The 18,551-nt window shown below is 42.5% G+C and overlaps 1 protein-coding gene across 2 annotated transcripts in view; it reads right to left on the bottom strand.

The window, feature by feature from the left end:
- Positions 1-15,399, bottom strand: part of LGR4 (leucine rich repeat containing G protein-coupled receptor 4) — a 99,687-nt gene extending 84,288 nt beyond the window's left edge. For both annotated transcript variants that reach the window (XM_053561137.1, XM_053561138.1), the window contains exon 1: positions 15,214-15,399. In XM_053561137.1, coding sequence (XP_053417112.1) covers positions 15,214-15,398 — 185 coding nt within the window. In that variant the 5' untranslated portion in view covers position 15,399. The remainder of the gene's footprint in view (positions 1-15,213) is intronic.
- Between the last annotated feature and the right edge of the window lie 3,152 nt (positions 15,400-18,551).

Below are 18,551 nucleotides of genomic sequence, written 5' to 3'. Positions count from 1 at the left end.
AACTATCATGTCTATAAACATGTAAATGTAAACACATGCCTTTGGGGGAATTGGACTTTTTTTCCCCATGGAAAAATTTAGCCTCTTTGATGTGTGGCCAGTAACACACAACAGTTTTAAGTCCACTGCACTGTATAGGTTTTAAGATCTTTTCCAAATCCATACTCTAATAAGTTGAGAACACTTCAAGCAGAGGACAAACTGCCTTAACCTCTCCAGAACTCCTCATCTATAACATAAGAAAGGCGAACGCCCACATTTAGGAAGAGCACTGGAACACATTGTTGTACAACCCACTCAACCAAATAACCCCAGTCTAAAAACACCAAGATCTGGCCAGGCAAGGTGGCTCACACCTGTAATCCTAGCAGTCTGGGAGGCTGAGGCGAGTGTATCTCCTGCACTGAAGAGTTGAAGACCAGCCTGAGCAAAAGTGAGACCCCAGTCTTTACTAAAATTAGAAAAATTAGCCGAGTGTTGTGGCCAGCGCCTATAATCCCAGCTACTCCGGAGGCTGAAGCAACAGGATTGCTTGAACCCAGAAGTTTGACGTTGCTGTGAACTATGATGCCATGGCACTCTACCCAGGGTGACAGAGTAAGACTTAAAAATAAAAAATAAATAAAAACACCAAGATTTAACACACCCCATCTGCAAAACCCCACATTACCAGTTGCAGTGAACCCTCCGGCCCCCTGGCTTCTCCACCTCTCAATGGGGAGAAAAGCAGCACAGGCTTGTGAGGCCTATTGGAAGGATTAAGTAGATAACACAGTTAAGCACTTCACTTAACGTCTGGCACTCAACAACATTATTATCATTAACATCTAAGTTAATAACAAGATGATGGTGATGACTTAACTGAATGGCAAAACAGACCTGAAAGCTCTTTGTGACTAAGAATGAAAATAAGTAAAATGAAAAAGCGAAATGTTTCCCAGAGAAAACATCAACCTTTTTTAGAATCATTAAGCAAATTACCATCCAGGATGGGGCTGGCTGGCCATCACTTGTACGTTCAACATTAAAATTGTGGCCACAAATTTAATCATGAATAGCCCTGCTGCTAAAGGAAAGCACACACAGGCCCAGTAGGAACCCATCAAGCCTGTAAAATATTAACAGCTTAATAAACATCTGCTCACACCATCAACAAACACAGTGTTCAAGTCAACTAAAGAGTACCAACCAAGTTAATTCCAAGTTGACTAAATGAAATGCCTTGGGGGAAAAAAAGGCTCATGGGTGATTCACTTTTATGCTGACTTCCCTATAAAAACATCTTCAACAGGAGAGGCAGGAAATTCCAGTGAAGGAAAGGGGCAGCTATATGGAAACCATCCTATTGCTCACTTGGCTTTTTAATGGACTTCAAGGTTTTGGTTTAAAGCAACACATTCAGTAATTTGCTCCTTAAGAAACAGAAAAATGAGTCTACTAACAGAACTGATCCTCATGTACCAAATAAGTGAATTCCACAAAAGAAAAAAAAAAGCCAAAAAGCTTATGACTGACACTTTGGTGGTTTTTTAAAAACAACATTAACGTGAAAAATGATATGAAAGCTTTTAAACAAATATGTACAAGAAGCAGGGAGACTATATAAGAGATACTTTAAAAAGAAATTCTGGCATGAATAAAAGACAACACTTTTATTCATAGAAAATCGATTCTTGAATATCAGTTACTCCTAAATCAAGCCATGGTCTCCTAGTGTGTGTACACTGTATGTATCCTTTTCACGTATGCTTTAGTTTCAGTTCAGATTTTTTTTTCAATAATAAAAAATGGTGTAGGGCGGCACCTGTGGCTCAAGGAGTAGGGCGCCGGCCCCATATCCCAGACGTGGTGGGTTCAAACTGGCCCTGGCCAAAAAAAAAAAATGGTGTAGCTTCTCACCATTTCATTTTTCATTTTCTCTTTTCCTTTTCTGACAAACTGTCAGATATCTGAACAAACTTACTTAAATGCAGAATACCTGAGCTTCACAAATTAGGATCATTAAAATGGTAAGATATTTGAGCAAGTTATAAAATGCTCTCAAATCTTGGTTTGCTCAGCTATAAAGCAGGAATCATGGTATGGACCAAGAATGGTTGTTGTGAAAATTACAGTTAGCACTTGTAACATGCTTAATATACAAATAGACCCTCACCAAATTTCCCTTTCTTTTGGATCAGACTTTACCTACATGGATACCCTAATAATTCCAAGTTTCTTCACTGTAAACAAAATGCTTCACATTGGGGTCATTTCTGCGGAAGCCTTTGGGGGGCATTACAGGAACTGCTGGGTATCTAACAGGGAGCTAGCATTCTCCCTTTCAAGAATAGACATTTAAATAAAATCAGTTTTTAATTTAATAACAGCTTTCGCTAATACAGCACACCATGCTAACAATATATTGAGGCTGTAAGTAATTGGTGATAACAAACCTCACTATGTCTCTACGACAGACAGTAAAAGACCAACATTTTGTTATGGACATATATTTATCATATGACTCGGATTCTTACTCTAATTCTTACACAAGTGAAATATAAACTTAGATTCATGCAAAACTCCATATGCAAATATTTATAGGGGCTTTATCTGTAACTGCCCCAAACTGGAAACAAAGTAAATATTTCTACACTGGGGAATAAACAAATTGTAATATATCTATATGAGGAAAATGAGTATTACAAACTGACATATGTAACATGGCAGAATCTCAAATGACATAGGGTGAGTAAAAGAAGCCAGGCACAGAAGACTACATCCTGTTTCATTCAATTTATACGGCATTCAGGCAAAGACAAAGCTATATAAAGTCAGAGACCCAACGTAGAAAACAGTTCAGCAGTTAGCAGGGACTATACAGGGGCACACGAAAATCTGGGAGAGTGACAAAAATTTCTAGATGTTGAGAGTGGTAATGGTCACATGACTGTACACATTCCAAAACTTGAAGAACTGTACATTAAACAGTAAATTTGAAGATGAAGAGGATTGGGGGAGTTCTCCCTTTGAACTATGAATTCATAGTTATGAAAGTCAATTAAGTGGTTAGTTAAGGTAAGGAAGATGGATCATCTAAGATTAGGCCATTTATTTTAGTATTAGCATATGGAAGCATTTTTTAAAAAGGGAACCTCAGGGCTCAGTGCCTGTAGCACAATGGTTACAGCACCAGCCACATACACTGAGGCTGGTGGGTTTGAACCCAGCCCAAGCCAGCAAAACAACAATGACAACTGCAATGAAAAATAGCCGGGCGTTGTGGCCTGTAGTCCTAGCTACTTGGGAGACTGAGGCAAGAGAACAGCTTAAGCCCAAGAGTTTGAGGATGCTGTGAGCTGTGATGCCACAGCACTCTACTGGGGGCGACAAAAATGAGACTCTGTCTCAAAAAAAAGGGGGGGGAACCTCAAATAGAATTTGTGAAGAACCAAACAGAAACTTTTGAAAATTGAACTGCCAAGAGCCAACAAATTTAAAGAAAATCTAGTATAATCAAGAACTACAAAAGGGATTATGCTTATGAGAAAATGTAAAAGGCAGTAATTTCTATTAGCATGTTATTTTGAAACTTTTGTTCAATAATGATACCAAAAACAATCAAAAATACCTTCTGGAAGACATGTCTATAAAAATGTAAGTATTAGGCTATATCTGGGATAAAATAATCAACAGGCGCTCACTTCCTTTTCAACAAATCATCAACTTCTGTCAAAACCAGTCCCCACGTCTAGGAAACAAGGAAACTAGAAATTCAGTCAGGGGCTAAACCCGAGGGCTGGAAAAGACCCCAACAAAGTGGATGTCATTATTTCCTCTGCCAAAGTCAAGAATCTTCTCATCTTTGGATGTAATCGTTTTGTTTGTTTGTTTTTTATTTTTTCCCTCCTTATGGGATGCCACCTTAGCCGAGCGGCCCAAGTAGCAAATTCTCTTAACACAAATTAAGACCTGAGAAAGACAAGAATTAAATAACCCTTCCATTCCATGTTCTCGGCTATCTCCTGTCACGCTTCCACACTGTAGATTCAGACGCTACAAAGCAAAAACCCTTAATGCTTCTTGAAACTGAGTCACACACACACATCCCACCCCAGGAGAATAGTACCATACAGCAACAGAAACCTTTAAGTGTCAACCCAGCAGTATTTGGCTAGCATGAGAATGATCAATTGAGGTCTTTTTGTAGACAGACAAGAAGATAAACATAGAGACAGACCGTCCCCAAGGCATACTCTACTGGGAATTCAAGCATCTGCGTTCCCAACCCAGACCATGTATCAAATCTGGATGAGCAACATCCAAATGCCTTGTATGTCTGTGTGCACGCACACAGGCACACACAAATTTCTCCTTGGTAAAAACACATGATTACTCCATCATGGAAGCAGGCCGCACCCACTTAATTCACACTCATATTAGAAATTGATGTATCCAAAACACCGGAGGTAACGTTCCACAGAATGTAATAGGGCTTTGGAAAACACAGCTCAATTACTAACGCTAGAGCCTGTGGTTAGTGCACAAATTTGCCAACCTACCATGAAGTATGAAGCCTTCTGCTGCATGCCCTCACAGCCCCCAACTCTGTTTGTGAAGGGTAGGAATGAAATATTCCATATGTTTTCTTTGTCAGGGACATGGCTCTTGAAAGCAAGGCTGTGGTAGTCTCCCTGCTGAGGGACTGGGTCAAGCTATTCATGTGTAACCAGGCAGATGTCAAGATGGTAATGAGAAAAACATCTCAAACATTTCTTTTTCTTTCTTTCTTTCTTTTTATTTAAAGAAAGAGACCCAGGGTCGAAAATGCACAACGGTATATGAAACACTGAGCCAATCTAAATAGGTTGTGAGTGCCACTGCCTACGTTAGCTTCTTTCCCGCTTTACAGTTCAGGTTCAAATCAAGTCCAAATCAAAATTTACAAAAATCTTTCTCAGAAACTTAAAAAACTTAACTGGGCTGAATAAGCATGTCATCTAACTTTGTAGATGTACAAAAGATTTTAAAGAAAGGATTTTAGTTCTAAAGTTACATTTAGGAAAATAAACTTTCTTTTATCCACAAAACACAAGCATTAATCTCGAATGCAAAAAACAAACAAAAACCACAGTTATTCAATAACCAGTAAAATACTTAAAAGATAGGCTCAAAATACTTAAAAAGTTCTCTCATGATCTGACTATTTCTAGAACCACATAGATTCAAAAAAATAAGAAGGCAGCTACTTCGTCTATTCTGAATAAATCTTATCCAGCCCCCAAGTGATCAAAGAAACTCCAGGGGGGTGATCACTGGCATAAGGGTTCCCAAAGAGTGAGTTAGGATTTAATGAAAATCCTCAGTGTTCCAAAGTTTGAAAGTAGAAAATCAGTACCTGATGATTATACTGTCTTTAAAGGAAGAGGCTACAATGTCTGCTTAGGGAGAAACACTGAGGTCCCCTGTCTGGACAGCACTTCTCTACTGGACCAGCCATCTCAGGAAAGTAGCACCAAGAGAGACCCAGGGTAAAAAAGTACCACTTCCCCAGACTCTTTCCTGGAGACAAACCTTACCTCCTCACCATCAGCCTTTCGTGTTAGAGGGCAGCAGTACCACTTACAAGAAGAAAATTTTTACAAAAACCTAAGTACTATTGTTTCTCCACCAGAATCTTTTTTTTTTTTTAGAGACAGAGTCTCATTTGTTGCCCTCAGTAGAGTGCCATGACGTCACAGCTCACAACAACCTCCAGCTCTCAGGCTTAGGCGATTCTCTTGCCTCAGCCTCCCGAGTAGCTAGGACTACAGGCGCCTGCCACAACGCCCGGCTATTTTTTTTGTTGCAGTTTGGCTGGGGCCAGGTTTGAACCCGCCACCCTCAGAATATGCGGCACCCTACTCACTGAGCCACAGGTGCCACCCCCTCTTTAAGGATTTCTGAATGAAAAGCCTGGTAGATGAGTCGCCTTTTTTCCCATTAGCACAGTGGCTCACCTGTGGAGTCTGTAATGGGCTTTGAACCTGATAGACACTTAAAGAATGAAAGAAACGGGGTTTACAATTTTAAATCACAAAATTATAACACACACACACTGCCTAGTCTTTCCCAGGAGAAAGGACAAGAAATATCTTCCGTCGGTGTCACTGGAACTGATCATGCTGAAGACAATTTCCCAGGTGCCACCCTGAAGATAAAGCAAGCTCTCTCTCCTCCCAGATGGGAAATGTGAAGTCCAGACTAGGCTGGGTGACTTGGCCAAGCCCTGGAATGCCCCTCTGAACTTCTGGGGTCTTGATTCTCTGTGCCATTTTCAATCAATCATTAAACCGTTTTTGAAAGGCTGTTCACAAAAATATCCCTATAAAAGACTGGGGAGTCAACAGGGACCTGTGACCATGGACTCAAATTTACCTTGGAGAACAGAAGGCCAACAAGAGAACATTTCTTTGTAAAAAAATACTACGTTTTTAAAAAAAGCTAATCAAATAAGTTGAACTAGCACACGTAGCACAGAAAAGACAATATTCCCTTTTTATGAACTCAGATCAAATTATATGAGAATTCTGTGTATACTCCAAATTCTGTGAGATAAGGAGATCCTGAAAGGCAATGAAAGGGCAATTATCACATTTAGAAAATGCAAAGACTAGATTAATTTAGCACCTAAAATGGAAGGCTGAAGAGGCTGTCAACAGGTAAGTTGCCCCTCACCACCACCACTACTACTGAAAAGAAAAGAGCTGGTAGGATAGAGTTCCTAGGGTGCTAAGTTCTCTCATTCTCTGGAAAATTCTGCAAGAATGCAGCTCTGTGTCTGCACACAGAAGTGTGTGGAGTCTCTTTTCTGCCCATGAGTCTCTTCTCTCATGAAAATATCTGGTCTGCCCAGCACCTGCAGGTATTATCCTTATGACTTCTGCAAGGCCTTCTAAGCATGAACCTCATACCTTAGAGAAAAGGAAAAAAAATCAGAAGTTAACCACTGGCAGAGTTCAATCCCTAGAGTTTCAGTTTGAAAGACCCTGCCAAGTGGGAAGCGTATCTCCCATTCTGCAACTTCAAAACCAGACAAATGAAAAGATCAAGAACTATAAAATTCTTCGCCCTGTATAAGAAGAGGGCTCTAATCAAGCTCTTTAGGTGAAATTTGATGTCACCTTTTATACTAAAATGACTCTGCCTTTACACTCAGCTCTATACAAGGGAACCTCAAAGCTGGAGGGGAGTGCAGAAGAGGGACCTGAAGCAATCCCAGGTACTTTCCTTACCCATCTCCGCACTGCTTCAAGGTAAAGGAGCCATCTCCCCACCAAATGTATGTCACTCTTCTTAGGAAGGAAAAGTTCCTCAAATAGAACTTTAAAAATACAAGGGAACAGGGACAATCTAACTCGTGATTTTTCTGGATAACAGGTTCTACATTCTGATTCAAATATCAAGAATATTTTGTTATTAGGGTAAAATGAGACTCTTTCCAGGGTCAACTTTATTTTTAAAACTTTGTAAAAAAAAAAGGGGGGGTCACAGTGTGTGACACACGTCTTGGAGGCAGGACACAGTTATAAGAGAGACTTTACCTAACAAATGCAATCAGTGTAACCTGGGTCTCGGTACCCTCAATGAATCCCCAACAATAAAAAAAAAAATTTAAAACAAAAAGAAACTTTATTAAAAAAAAGGGGGGGGCTGCATTCTCCTATATCAAAATAGAAAAACCAGCTAAGGGTGTTTACATAGTCTTTTTCAAAGACGTAGTTTGATGCAGAATATATAAATCAAATTAAATACAAAAGATAAAGGCTCACTAAATAAATGTCTTGTAATATGTTAGTATGCTTCTTCCACACATTTTCCCACTAGCACAAAGTCCAGTCTAGGATCTAAAGGTATACCCAGTCTTGGCCCAGCTGCCTCTTAAATATCTATGTGCTACATTTCCTTACACAGATATTCTTGTACTTTTATGCTCCAACATGTTGCCATAGGAAGGTAATTCAATGTTTTACCCATAACACCTTTGATGACAGAAAGCTAAGGAATATTTTTTTCTTTTTAATTTTTTGGAGACAGAGTCGCTAGCTGTCTCCTTGGGTAGAGTGCTGTGGCATCACAGCTCACATCAACCTCCAACTCTTGGGCCTAAATGATTCTCTTGCCTCAGCCTCCCAAGTAGCTGGAACTACAGGTGCCCGCCACAATGCTCGGCTATTTTTTGGTTGTAGCTGTCACTGTTGTTTGGTGGGCTGGGGCTGGATTCGAACCCTCCAGCTCCTGTGAATGTGGCTGGTGCTTCAGCCGCTTGAGCTACAGTCACTGAGCCAGGAATATATTTTTTAAAAAATATTTTAACATGTTCCTCTTTTGGACCTACTATTAGAAGGACATTCCTGAATGGCATACACTTGCATCTAAAATAAGAGACGCATAATGCCAAGCCTTGTAGTGAAGGAAGACACAGTTAGTGTGCTTTTTTTTGACAATTAAAATACATAATAGTACAAAAAATATGTTTTAGAGACTAAAAACAACCAACTCAAACACTCAGAGATTTAATTGCCTGAACATGACACAGAATACTTTAGTACACTTTAAGAATCTTGCTAAAAATAACCCAGCCATACACAAAGTTTAATGACGACTCTGGGTCTATGTGTGGGTGAATCTAGAGTACACTACTACACAGTTACCTATTGCTATTTAAAAGGGGAGTTTGACTGCTAGAGTCTTTGTAAGTTATTAACCATATACAAACTATAAGAGCATGCTCTTTCTCATGCTCAGACTGATTTTCTAAACTCAGCTTTGAACTCACCCAATTCCAAACAATAGAGCTGACACCTAACATACAAGTTTGACCATCAGGTGCTTAAAGGCACAAAAGAAATGTCAAGAAAGGCAGACAAATTAGCCATTGTGTAAGAGTACTGATTTACTAAATGCCCTACATTACTTTTTTTTTGTTCACTGACATGATTTAAAATTACAGCATTTTATCATATTCAATCAAGCTTTTAAGAAAACCACACTTCACTGAACAAAGTTGGGGGGGGGAGTTCATATTCTTTTATATGTAGGAAAATAAGCTTTAGCATTGTCAAAAACTTGAAGGCCACACAGGACAGTTAAGTAGCAAGCTGGATAACCTATTTCTAAAATCCAAACCCTGAGATCTAGTTAAAAAAATTAAAAGAGCAAAGCTGCCTTATCAAGACTACTATAAGTTTTATTACTTCTATATTTCAGAGTTAAAGGCACATTTGGCAGGGTTTAACTTTCAACCTGGGTATCCCCAAAAATTCTGAGCTTTAAAGATATTTATATGTCTTTAATAGAGAAAAAGTGGGAGGCAGTCTTAGAAAGATTTCAATAAATCACTAAATGATTCTTAACAACTTTACTTAAAAATCCTATACAGATTCACAGAAATTCAAAGCACAGAGAGATACTGGCCATCATCTAGTCAAATATCCATCATCTATTGATAAGAAAAATGAGAGGAAACGGACAGATGCAACCAAGGAGACCAGAAATTAAAATCCAAACACGCAGGCTGCCAGTTCTTTCCATTATTGTAGAGATTACTAAAATAAGAATCTGAGAGACAGAGAGACAGACTGACAGAGGCCAAGAAATGCCTCAACTTGCCTGGATCCACCTACAAATACACAACTTTGATCTTTAAGAGATTAAGCTGTCAAATGTTACCTTACAACTGTAATGTTAAGAGCCAAGTGCTCGGACATTAAATATCTGTGATACAGTAACTGGTATAAACATTTAGTTATTATTTTTTTTTTTTTGTAGAGACAGAGTCTCACTTTACCGTGCTCGGTAGAGTGCCATGATGTCACAGGACTCACAGCAACCTCCAGCTCTTGGGCTTCCGCAATTCTCAGAAATCCTGCAGTATTATTGGTTACCACAAGCTTTCAGGAGCACAGAACACGAGAATTACTGGTTGATGTCCCACCTGCTGCTCAGATGACATTGGGGACGCTATTGCCTTGTGAGACAGTGAGTTCCCTACTAAATGGAAATATTCCAGTTGAACTGGACAAGTGGGGGTGAACTTAGAATGTCCTGGGTGTGTGAGAGATTTTAAGATTTACACACCTATATATCATTTAACACAATAGAGAGGACCCAAGAAATGTATAAAAATCAAATTAAATAAAAGAAAACCTCGGGCAGTGCCTGTGGCTCAGTCGGTAGGGCGCCAGCCCCATATACTGAGGGTGGCGGGTTCAAACCCAGCCCCAGCCAAAACTGCAACCAAAAATAGCTGGGCGTTGTGGCGGGCGCCTGTGGTCCCAGCTGCTTGGGAGGCTGAGGCAAGAGAATCGCTTAAGCCCAGGAGTTGGAGGTTGCTGTGAGCTGTGTGAGGCCACAGCCCTCTACCGAGGGCCATAAAGTGAGACTCTGTCTCTACAAAAAAAAAAAAAAAAAAAAAACCTCTTGGCTGTATGAGTTGTTGACTTCTGTGTTTTATAGATGGAGAAACTAAGGCCCTACAGAGTTAAGGATGAGATTCACTCCAGGGCCCATCTGTGACTTATTGACAGATCTGAAACCCAGCTCTCCATATGCCCGCCAGAATGTTCTTTCCGTTTTGTACTTACAGAGGACCTAGAGGTTCACTGATTTGGAAAATAAAGGATCAATATTTAAAGATGTTTTTATATTGTCCTTGTTTGTAACAAAGTTAATTTATATATAAAACTAATATATCTCTAGAAAGACACCACACAAACTAAACTAATACTGTAATTTACAGATAATTCAAAAATCCAAAGATATCAAAACTCCACCATCAATAAAGTACAAACATTTAACCACTGATGATTGCTGGCCTAACCTGCTATAGAATAAATAACAGCTATTGGAGGATACATGTGAAAATACTTTCAAGTGGTATTAGTAGAAGGTGTTTGTTGCAAAGGAAAAAAAATACAACTTAAGGAAGAATCTGAGATGATGTTTCCATAGAGTGCCATGGTGTCATAGCTCACAGCAACTTTAAATTTAAAACTCTTGGGCTTAAGCTATTCTCTTGCCTCAGCCTCCCAAGTAGCTGGCATGACAGATGCCCACCACATGCCTGGCTATTTTTTTAGAGATGGGGTCTCACTCTTGCTCAGGCTGGTCTCAAACTCATGAGCTCAGGCAATCCACCCGCCTCAGCCTCCCACAGTGCTAGGATTATAGGCATGGGCCACCTCGCCCTGCCTCCAAAAGAAGAATCTTAAAAAACACTTCAAAGCCCTTCAGGAAACTCAATTCTATATAAAAAGCTCGACAACCTGCTCACATACAGGATACACACACTGTGAAGGTTTGAGAGATTATGACTAATTATATGGAAGTGAGGACGTTGAGTAACTTTTTGTACAGTATCCAAATTACTGAAACAGAGTGATTTTATTTTCCAAGTGTTAAGCCATCCCCACAGGAAACAAGCAGGGCTATTCTACCCTAGCTAAGAGCCTTAGCTAGTCATGCATTCTGCAACAAGTCTCCATGGCAAATTTCCTAACGCATACTTTTAAACACAAAGAACTCCTCCAAGTGAGTGGTACTAAATAGGCTTGTGCAACTTCAACTGCAACGATATTCTGCTGCTCCTGGGATCTTTCTATGTGAGGATCATAACCTTATCATCACCTTGCCATCCTAAAATTGTGTGAGAAACAGAAAATCATAGAACTTTTGGAAGCAAGAAATAGCCTTAGAGATAATCTAGTGAATCCAATTGCTTCATTTTTCAGATGAGGAAATAGTCACCAGAAAAAAAAAAGGTGGAATGACTTGCTCAGGGCCACATAATTACTCAGTGGCACAGTAAAGGCTGTGATCAAGTGCTCAGATCCACCACCCTCTTCACAAAGCCACACAAGTAGTCTTTACAAATCTTACAACCATATGCCAGACATAATCTAGGATATGAAAATTTGTGCTTTGGACCTACATTTCTCAAATTTTGTAGCAATAACATACCAGAAGGTCCTCATTGGTACAATGGTTTGAAAACACACACACACACCCCACCAGAGGGCTCATGCCAATTTTCCTCTCCCCATGACTTCTCTCTCTCCCTCAATCTTGGAATACAGGTGATTAAAAGTCACCTTATTACCACTAATACAGGAATAACCTTGAATCCTTTCAATAAAATAAACTTTGGAATTTTAGTATTCGTAAGATTTCCGCCTTTAACACCTCAGGGTGCACTGCGACAAGCTTGTGCATTGTGACACACAATTGAAAACTGCTGTTCACAAACATAGTAACTACAGGTGCACCAAATGAGCTCGACACAGGTGTCCCATCAGCAATACAGAAGATTACATTTGACCCTGTCCCCGCACTCTGGTAAAGTGACTTTCAACAGGAAATAGAGATGGTTAAACAAGTTTAAACGAGCCTGAAGGTGAAGGTTTCCTTCCTCTGGGACCTTCTCAGATCTGGACTAAAGGCTAAATGCTGAGAATGCTGAATGTGACAGTCCCACGTGGGAGTGGTATCTGAATTCCAAGCTTCAGTTCTGCTCCTCACTGCGACCTTGCATCCTTGTTTCTTCACTCTAGAGTGCCTCCTATTTCCAGGCTCTGTGGACTCCCGAGTGAAATAAAATCCTTGGTCTTTGTCAGTCTCAGGGTCTCTATAAGTAAGACGTACATATCCCCAAGACAGGTGGAAAATACTATCACTGGACAAACCATTGAAGAATTAGAAGGAAATAAAGAACCTTGATTAATAATTATACTCTTGCTTGCAGTCCTGGTAAGGAAGCTGAGGGAGGAGGATCGCTTGAACCCAGGAATTTGAGGTTGCTGTGAGCTAGGCTGAGGCAACAGCACTCTAGCCTGAGGGAACAAAGTAAAACTGCCTAAAAAAAAAAAAAAATTATACTCTCATCTTTTTAACTTCTAATTTTGTGTTTGTAATTTCACTTATAACTAAATAGGTTGTGGGACACATGCTCCAGAAACTAGGAATATGTTTATAATAGCTTAGGGACCACAGTCTAGTCTCTCGATGTGCTGAGTATGGCTCAGGGAGGGCAAATTGGAAGGACTGAGAAAGACACCCAGGTGATTCCCTTTTGAGAATCATTGGACAAGCTGGTTTCCCCACAATCAAAATGCAAATATACTATCCTTGAAAGCCCCTTCAGAGAGGATGATCATATATTCTATTTTGGGGGGAAAAATGAGTAGTCAGATGAAATAAGGAGTTAACAGACTATATGGTCACTCTACCTACAGATCACCTACACAGGTGGTGAGCAAATACAACACATTTGCTCACCTCTGCAGCTCAAAAAGTGCTATGGTAATGCTGGTTTAGACACTCACCCAGACTGGTGCCAATTATTTTTCTGCTTCCCAAGCCTTTCCTGGGGACCAAAGCTGAAGATACAGCATTTCCCTACCTTCAGTGAGTTCTACAGGGAGGTGCCTAATGCTCTAGAGAGGAACACATTCTCATAAAAATGTAGTATTTCTTTGTGATTTTAGGAACTAATGTAAAACAGCCCCTTTTCTTTACAGAGTCTACTTATTAAAACTCAAAGAATCTACGAAACAAGGTCTTTACACAACTAGTCAAAATAGTAAAATTATGCTTTCCTATTATATGGAGAGTCTTGAAAGAGGTTCATGCAAAGGCATCTTTATAAATTTCCTACCAAGTTCCTACAGAATTTAGGGGAAGAAATACTCCCACCTCTCCAACCAAAGTCTTCTTTCCCTCACTCAACCCGCTCTTGGCTCAACCGCTCCCACTTCTTGTAACTTTGTGAACAAAATGCCCTTGACTGCAAAGTTAACTATTTTGGTGAAAAGTTCAACTTCCCTGTGCTGAAGAAACATGACTTCAAATACAAAACTAATCTGAGACAAGGAAAAAAGGGGGGAGAGGTGCTGGAAGAAGAAGAATGAAACAGGTTCTAAGACAGCAAGCCTCAACGGCCACTGTAAGTCCATCCTGAGAGGGCAGGCAGACAGAAGACCTTGCCACCACCCACCTGGAAATACATGCTGTGGCCTGCATAAAAGGGATTTCTTCACAGGGACTGTTACTCCTTTAAAACTGTCTATTTCTAAGAGGTCCCTTTCAGTAGCTGCAAGGTAAAAGGAAATTCCCTTTACCCAAGGGCCCCTCAGAAGCCCTTCCTCTCTCAAACAGCTCTTTCACTGCTCCTGATTTAATCATTCATCTGGCCACACCACACAAGAAGGAAGAACAAGCGCACACAAGCCGTGCACTCAATTACCCTATTCTTCCTCTATTAGTGGCATTTGCCAACACCACCTTCAACACCTATTCCAGATCCTCTTCTTTTCTGAAGGTAAGGTCTAAAGCTCTCAGGTCCCTGTTTGAAGAGGGAGATTTTGCAAAGTCAGAAACATTTGAGTGACTCTCCCGACCTCAAGAAGCCACAAGGGAAGTTCTGCTGGTTCAGGCAAGGCGGAGAAGTGCTTGCCTACCCCGCGGACTGGGCTTGGGCACAGGCTCGGGCACTCTGCTTTTGGCCCAGCACCCTGTACCTCAGTCAGGGCAGCTCCTTCTTCAGAAGCCCTCGGTGGGTTAGAGAATTTTCACCGAGGAGCCTATAATTCGCCCTTGTTTTCTCCGACTCCTCTGCGTGCTCCAGAACCCGGCGTTTGTTGGTGATGGGTCCAGACAGGAATTGGGCCAAAGTGCCAAGTCGCACTACCTGGCTGGGGCCAATCTGGAAAAAGATTCGCCCTGACTGAGGTACAGGTGTTTCTTCTGCATACATGCTGGAACCCAGGAGAGTCCAGGTGCTTCCCCACGAAGCGTGCCTCGGTCTGCAGACCTAGGCCAAGCGCCCTCACCCCTGCCAATGGCTAAACCTCTTGCCAGCAGAGCATGGGCCCGCGTGAGAAGGGAAGGTCACGTGAAAAGGCTGCCAGGGGCAAGCGTTTCCAGATTCTTCTCTTCTCCTTGGCCCCAGATGCATCCGGAGTTAGAAGAGTGGGGGTGTACTGGGCCCCCAAAGTTTGGCTACCCGCTGTCCGGACCCCGACTGGGAGAGTTTAGAAAGCCCGCGGTGCGGGGTTGGGTGCCTAGCACCCCACACACACACAGGTGACCGGCGTCACCCCCCTCCCCGGGCCTCCAGAGGGGTGGGGTGGGACAGAACGCTGGCTCCGCCCCCGCAGCGCCCCCCTTGGATCCCCCAGACCCGGCGCCCGCACTCACAGCGCTTGGGTGAAGGCACTGAGCCCCTCGGGCACTGCAGTCAGCCCCTTCCCGGAGCAGTCCACCCGACGGTCGCCGTCGCAGTTGCAGGGCGCCGCGCAGAGAGGCGGCGCCGCGCCGCTGGGCCCGGCCGAGCAGAGCAGCCCCAGGGCGAGGAGGCAGAGCAGCCCCAGCGGGCCCGGCATTGCTGCGGCCGCCTCCCGCGCAGGCCTCTCCCGCGGCGCCGCTCGCTCGGCGCGCCTCCGCTGCCCTCCGACGCCCCCCGCCGCCCCCGGGCAGCCGGCCTGCGGGCTGGGGCGGGGGCTCCTGTCCCTCAGCGGTCCGCGCGGTCTCGGCCCTTCAGCAGTGCGCCGCAGCAGCAAAGGGACGCAGCGCTCCGGAGTTTCGCCCTTCCCGCTGCTCCATGGAAGCGCAGAGGCAGCCCCGCTCCTCTGGCGGTTCAGACCAGCCGGGCCGGCCCGGCGCGGCTGCGGGGGCCGCGCTCTGCCATCGCACCCGCCTCGCTGCCCCCGGCCTCACGCCGCAGCCGCTCTTCAAGGTTGCGGAGCGCAACCTTCAGCCATGCCGGCCCCTCGCCGCAGCCACAGCCCCGGCTCTTGCACAAACACCCAGACTCTCGCTCGCTCTCTCCCTGCCGCGGCTCAGGCTCTTCCCGTCCTTTCCCTTCTAGGGTTGCACGCTCGGGTTCTCAAGCCCCCGGCCGCTGGGTTATGCAAATCGCTTAGGTACATGCAAAACTAACCCTTCTCCCGGAGCGCCATTGGCCCGGGGAGGTCTCGAGCTCATTACTATGCAGGCAGGGGAGCCGCCATTGGCCAAGAGTGGGGCCGGAGGGGCGTGTTTCTCGGGCGTGAGTGACAAGGTGGTGGTTGTGGCGGCGGTGGTTCAAGGCAAAATCCCTGACTTGACTGAATTTGCGTGGCAGGTTGCGGATTGAAGGTAGAAGCAGCACAGGAAAATGATGAGGCCGTTTTTTTCCTCCTCCACCCGTCTTTCTCTTCCTTCTACATAAATTGGATCTCCTAAATTGGATGATCTGAAAAATAAAACTTGCCTCCAGCGTTCAGTTAAATTTCAAATGACTCTCCGCGGTTCCAAAGGGTGAGGATGTTGGGAGCTGTGCAAACGGGGGAAAAAAATTGAAGGGTAAGAGAAAGGTTTCCCTCAATGTGACACAAATCTTTGGGGCTTCAGCTATATTCTAAATCACAGGCGTACTCCCTCTACTGACTCACTTTACCTGGGATCTTGGTACTCATCTGGACATACACCTGGTAGTTTAATCTAAAGCCGATACAGAGAGAAGTTTGATGGCCGCAAATCAGACTGCTTTCTCACACACTTTAAAACCCTGAAACACACAGGGATGTTGTAAGGGTCAAAGGAGGGGATATTTCTGAACAGTGGACAATTTCTCCACACAGCAAAACATTTGAATGGGAAGTGACTACCTCTGAGAGGCCAAGACCAGCTGCAGCCTTGGTGTTAGGTAATTACCAACATCCCCTCTTCTGGACGTTGAGTCCCTATGGTCTAACAGACCACAAAGAATCATTGTCTGTACCAATTACAGCTTTTGGCCAGGTCCTTTCTTGCTCTCTGCTGTGCCATTAGGGTGTTCTTCTCTATCGTGGAGACATTCTTTATAAATAAATTAAAGCAAGCAGCGTTTGAAAATATCACCATCATCTAAATTGCCTATTCATGTCATATAAGTAAAATTAATAAGGATTAAATTAATAAGGATTAATTAATAAGGATTTTGGAAACAAGGTAATCACATGTATAAATTAAAAATTAAAAAATTTGGGACGGTGCCTGTGGCTCAAAGGAGTAGGGCGCTGGCCCCATATGCCAGAGTTGGTGGGTTCGAACCCAGCCCTGGCCAAAAACTGCAAAAAAAAAAACCCATCTGTTACCTAAAATTAAAAAATTTCCATCACCTTTGTAGTTAGGAGTTTATACTAAAAATAATGGTAAGTTGGCACATGGCTAACATATTAATACCATAGATTTATCTACATGATAGAAAGTCAATAAATACAGACATGCTTTCACTTCACATATTTCCTCTTGCAGTAGAAAGACAATTTAAAGATAGTTGGACAATGCTCTGGTTTTATAGATAAGAACTCTGAAACTCTCAGATGTTGTGTTCTGCCCAACATCACCGCAGAGCAGTTTCCAGGCTCCTGCCTTCTCATTTGGTGCTCTTGGAGTCTGCCCTAAATAGGCTTTCACTGTCTAAATCATTTTTATTTTTTTCTAGCAACTCTCACAAGCAAATGAAATGGGCAAAACTTATAAAGTTAGTTTCTCTACTTGATGCCTTTAAGATCACTTTTAACACTGAAAGATGACGGAATTTTTATTGCCCAGATATCACTTTCTTCTGCTCTTTTTAAGTAGCAATGATAAACTATCTGGATTAATTTTATTTCTGCCAAATAACACCTTCCCTTTCTTTCACAGTGATGGTTTTCAAACTTTAGTAAGCATAAGAATCACATGCAGGGAGGCGCCTGTGGCTCAGTGAGTAGGGCGCTGGCCCCATATGCCGAGGGTGGCGGGTTCAAACCCAGCCCCGGCCAAACTGCAACAAAAAAATAGCCGGGCGTTGTGGCGGGCGCCTGTAGTCCCAGCTGCTCGGGAGGCTGAGGCAAGAGAATCGCATAAGCCCAAGAGTTAGAGGTTGCTGTGAGCCGTGTGACGCCACGGCACTCTACCGAGGGCGGTACAGTGAGACTCTGTCTCTACAAAAAAAAAAAAAGAATCACATGCAAAGGTCGATTTAAAATGCAGAATGATACAGAAGGCCTGAATAGGGTCTAGGAGTCAGCATTGAGATGGACGTGAAGTAAAAGTGATGCAGGTAGACTATAAACCACACTTGAAAAACTTTATTCTTTGTTTTCAAAACATAAAATCTCAGGGCTGGCAACTTAGGTGAAAGGAGATATGCAGATTTTGCCAAAGAATAAATTCCTGTTGTCAATCAGATGAAGAAGGAAGATTCTGATTTGTATCTTAACCAAGGAAACAAAAAATCAGGAACAAAGTACTTAAGTAGGGAAGAGAAAAGGTAAGATCTGTTAAAGTGTTAGTGTTTATTATAGTTACTACACTATGTGTGCTTTGTGTTAAATTGGCCAATTATTCTTTACCTCTTGGATAAAATGTGAAAAGAAAATAAAGACAAAACAACAACAACAAAAAGAATTATTAAAATACTACTCCAGATAAGTAGGGACAAACGATCAGCCCTTAAATAAATCATAAAGACTAGGAAAAAATCAAGATGAATCAAATAAAAACTTGGTGGCCAGAAAAAATAAACA

Source organism: Nycticebus coucang, chromosome 14 (genome assembly GCF_027406575.1).
Source record: "Nycticebus coucang isolate mNycCou1 chromosome 14, mNycCou1.pri, whole genome shotgun sequence".
Classification (NCBI taxonomy): Eukaryota; Metazoa; Chordata; class Mammalia; order Primates; family Lorisidae; genus Nycticebus; species Nycticebus coucang.
Note: the sequence above shows the minus strand (reverse complement) of the source record. Positions and strands in the feature narration are given on the sequence as shown.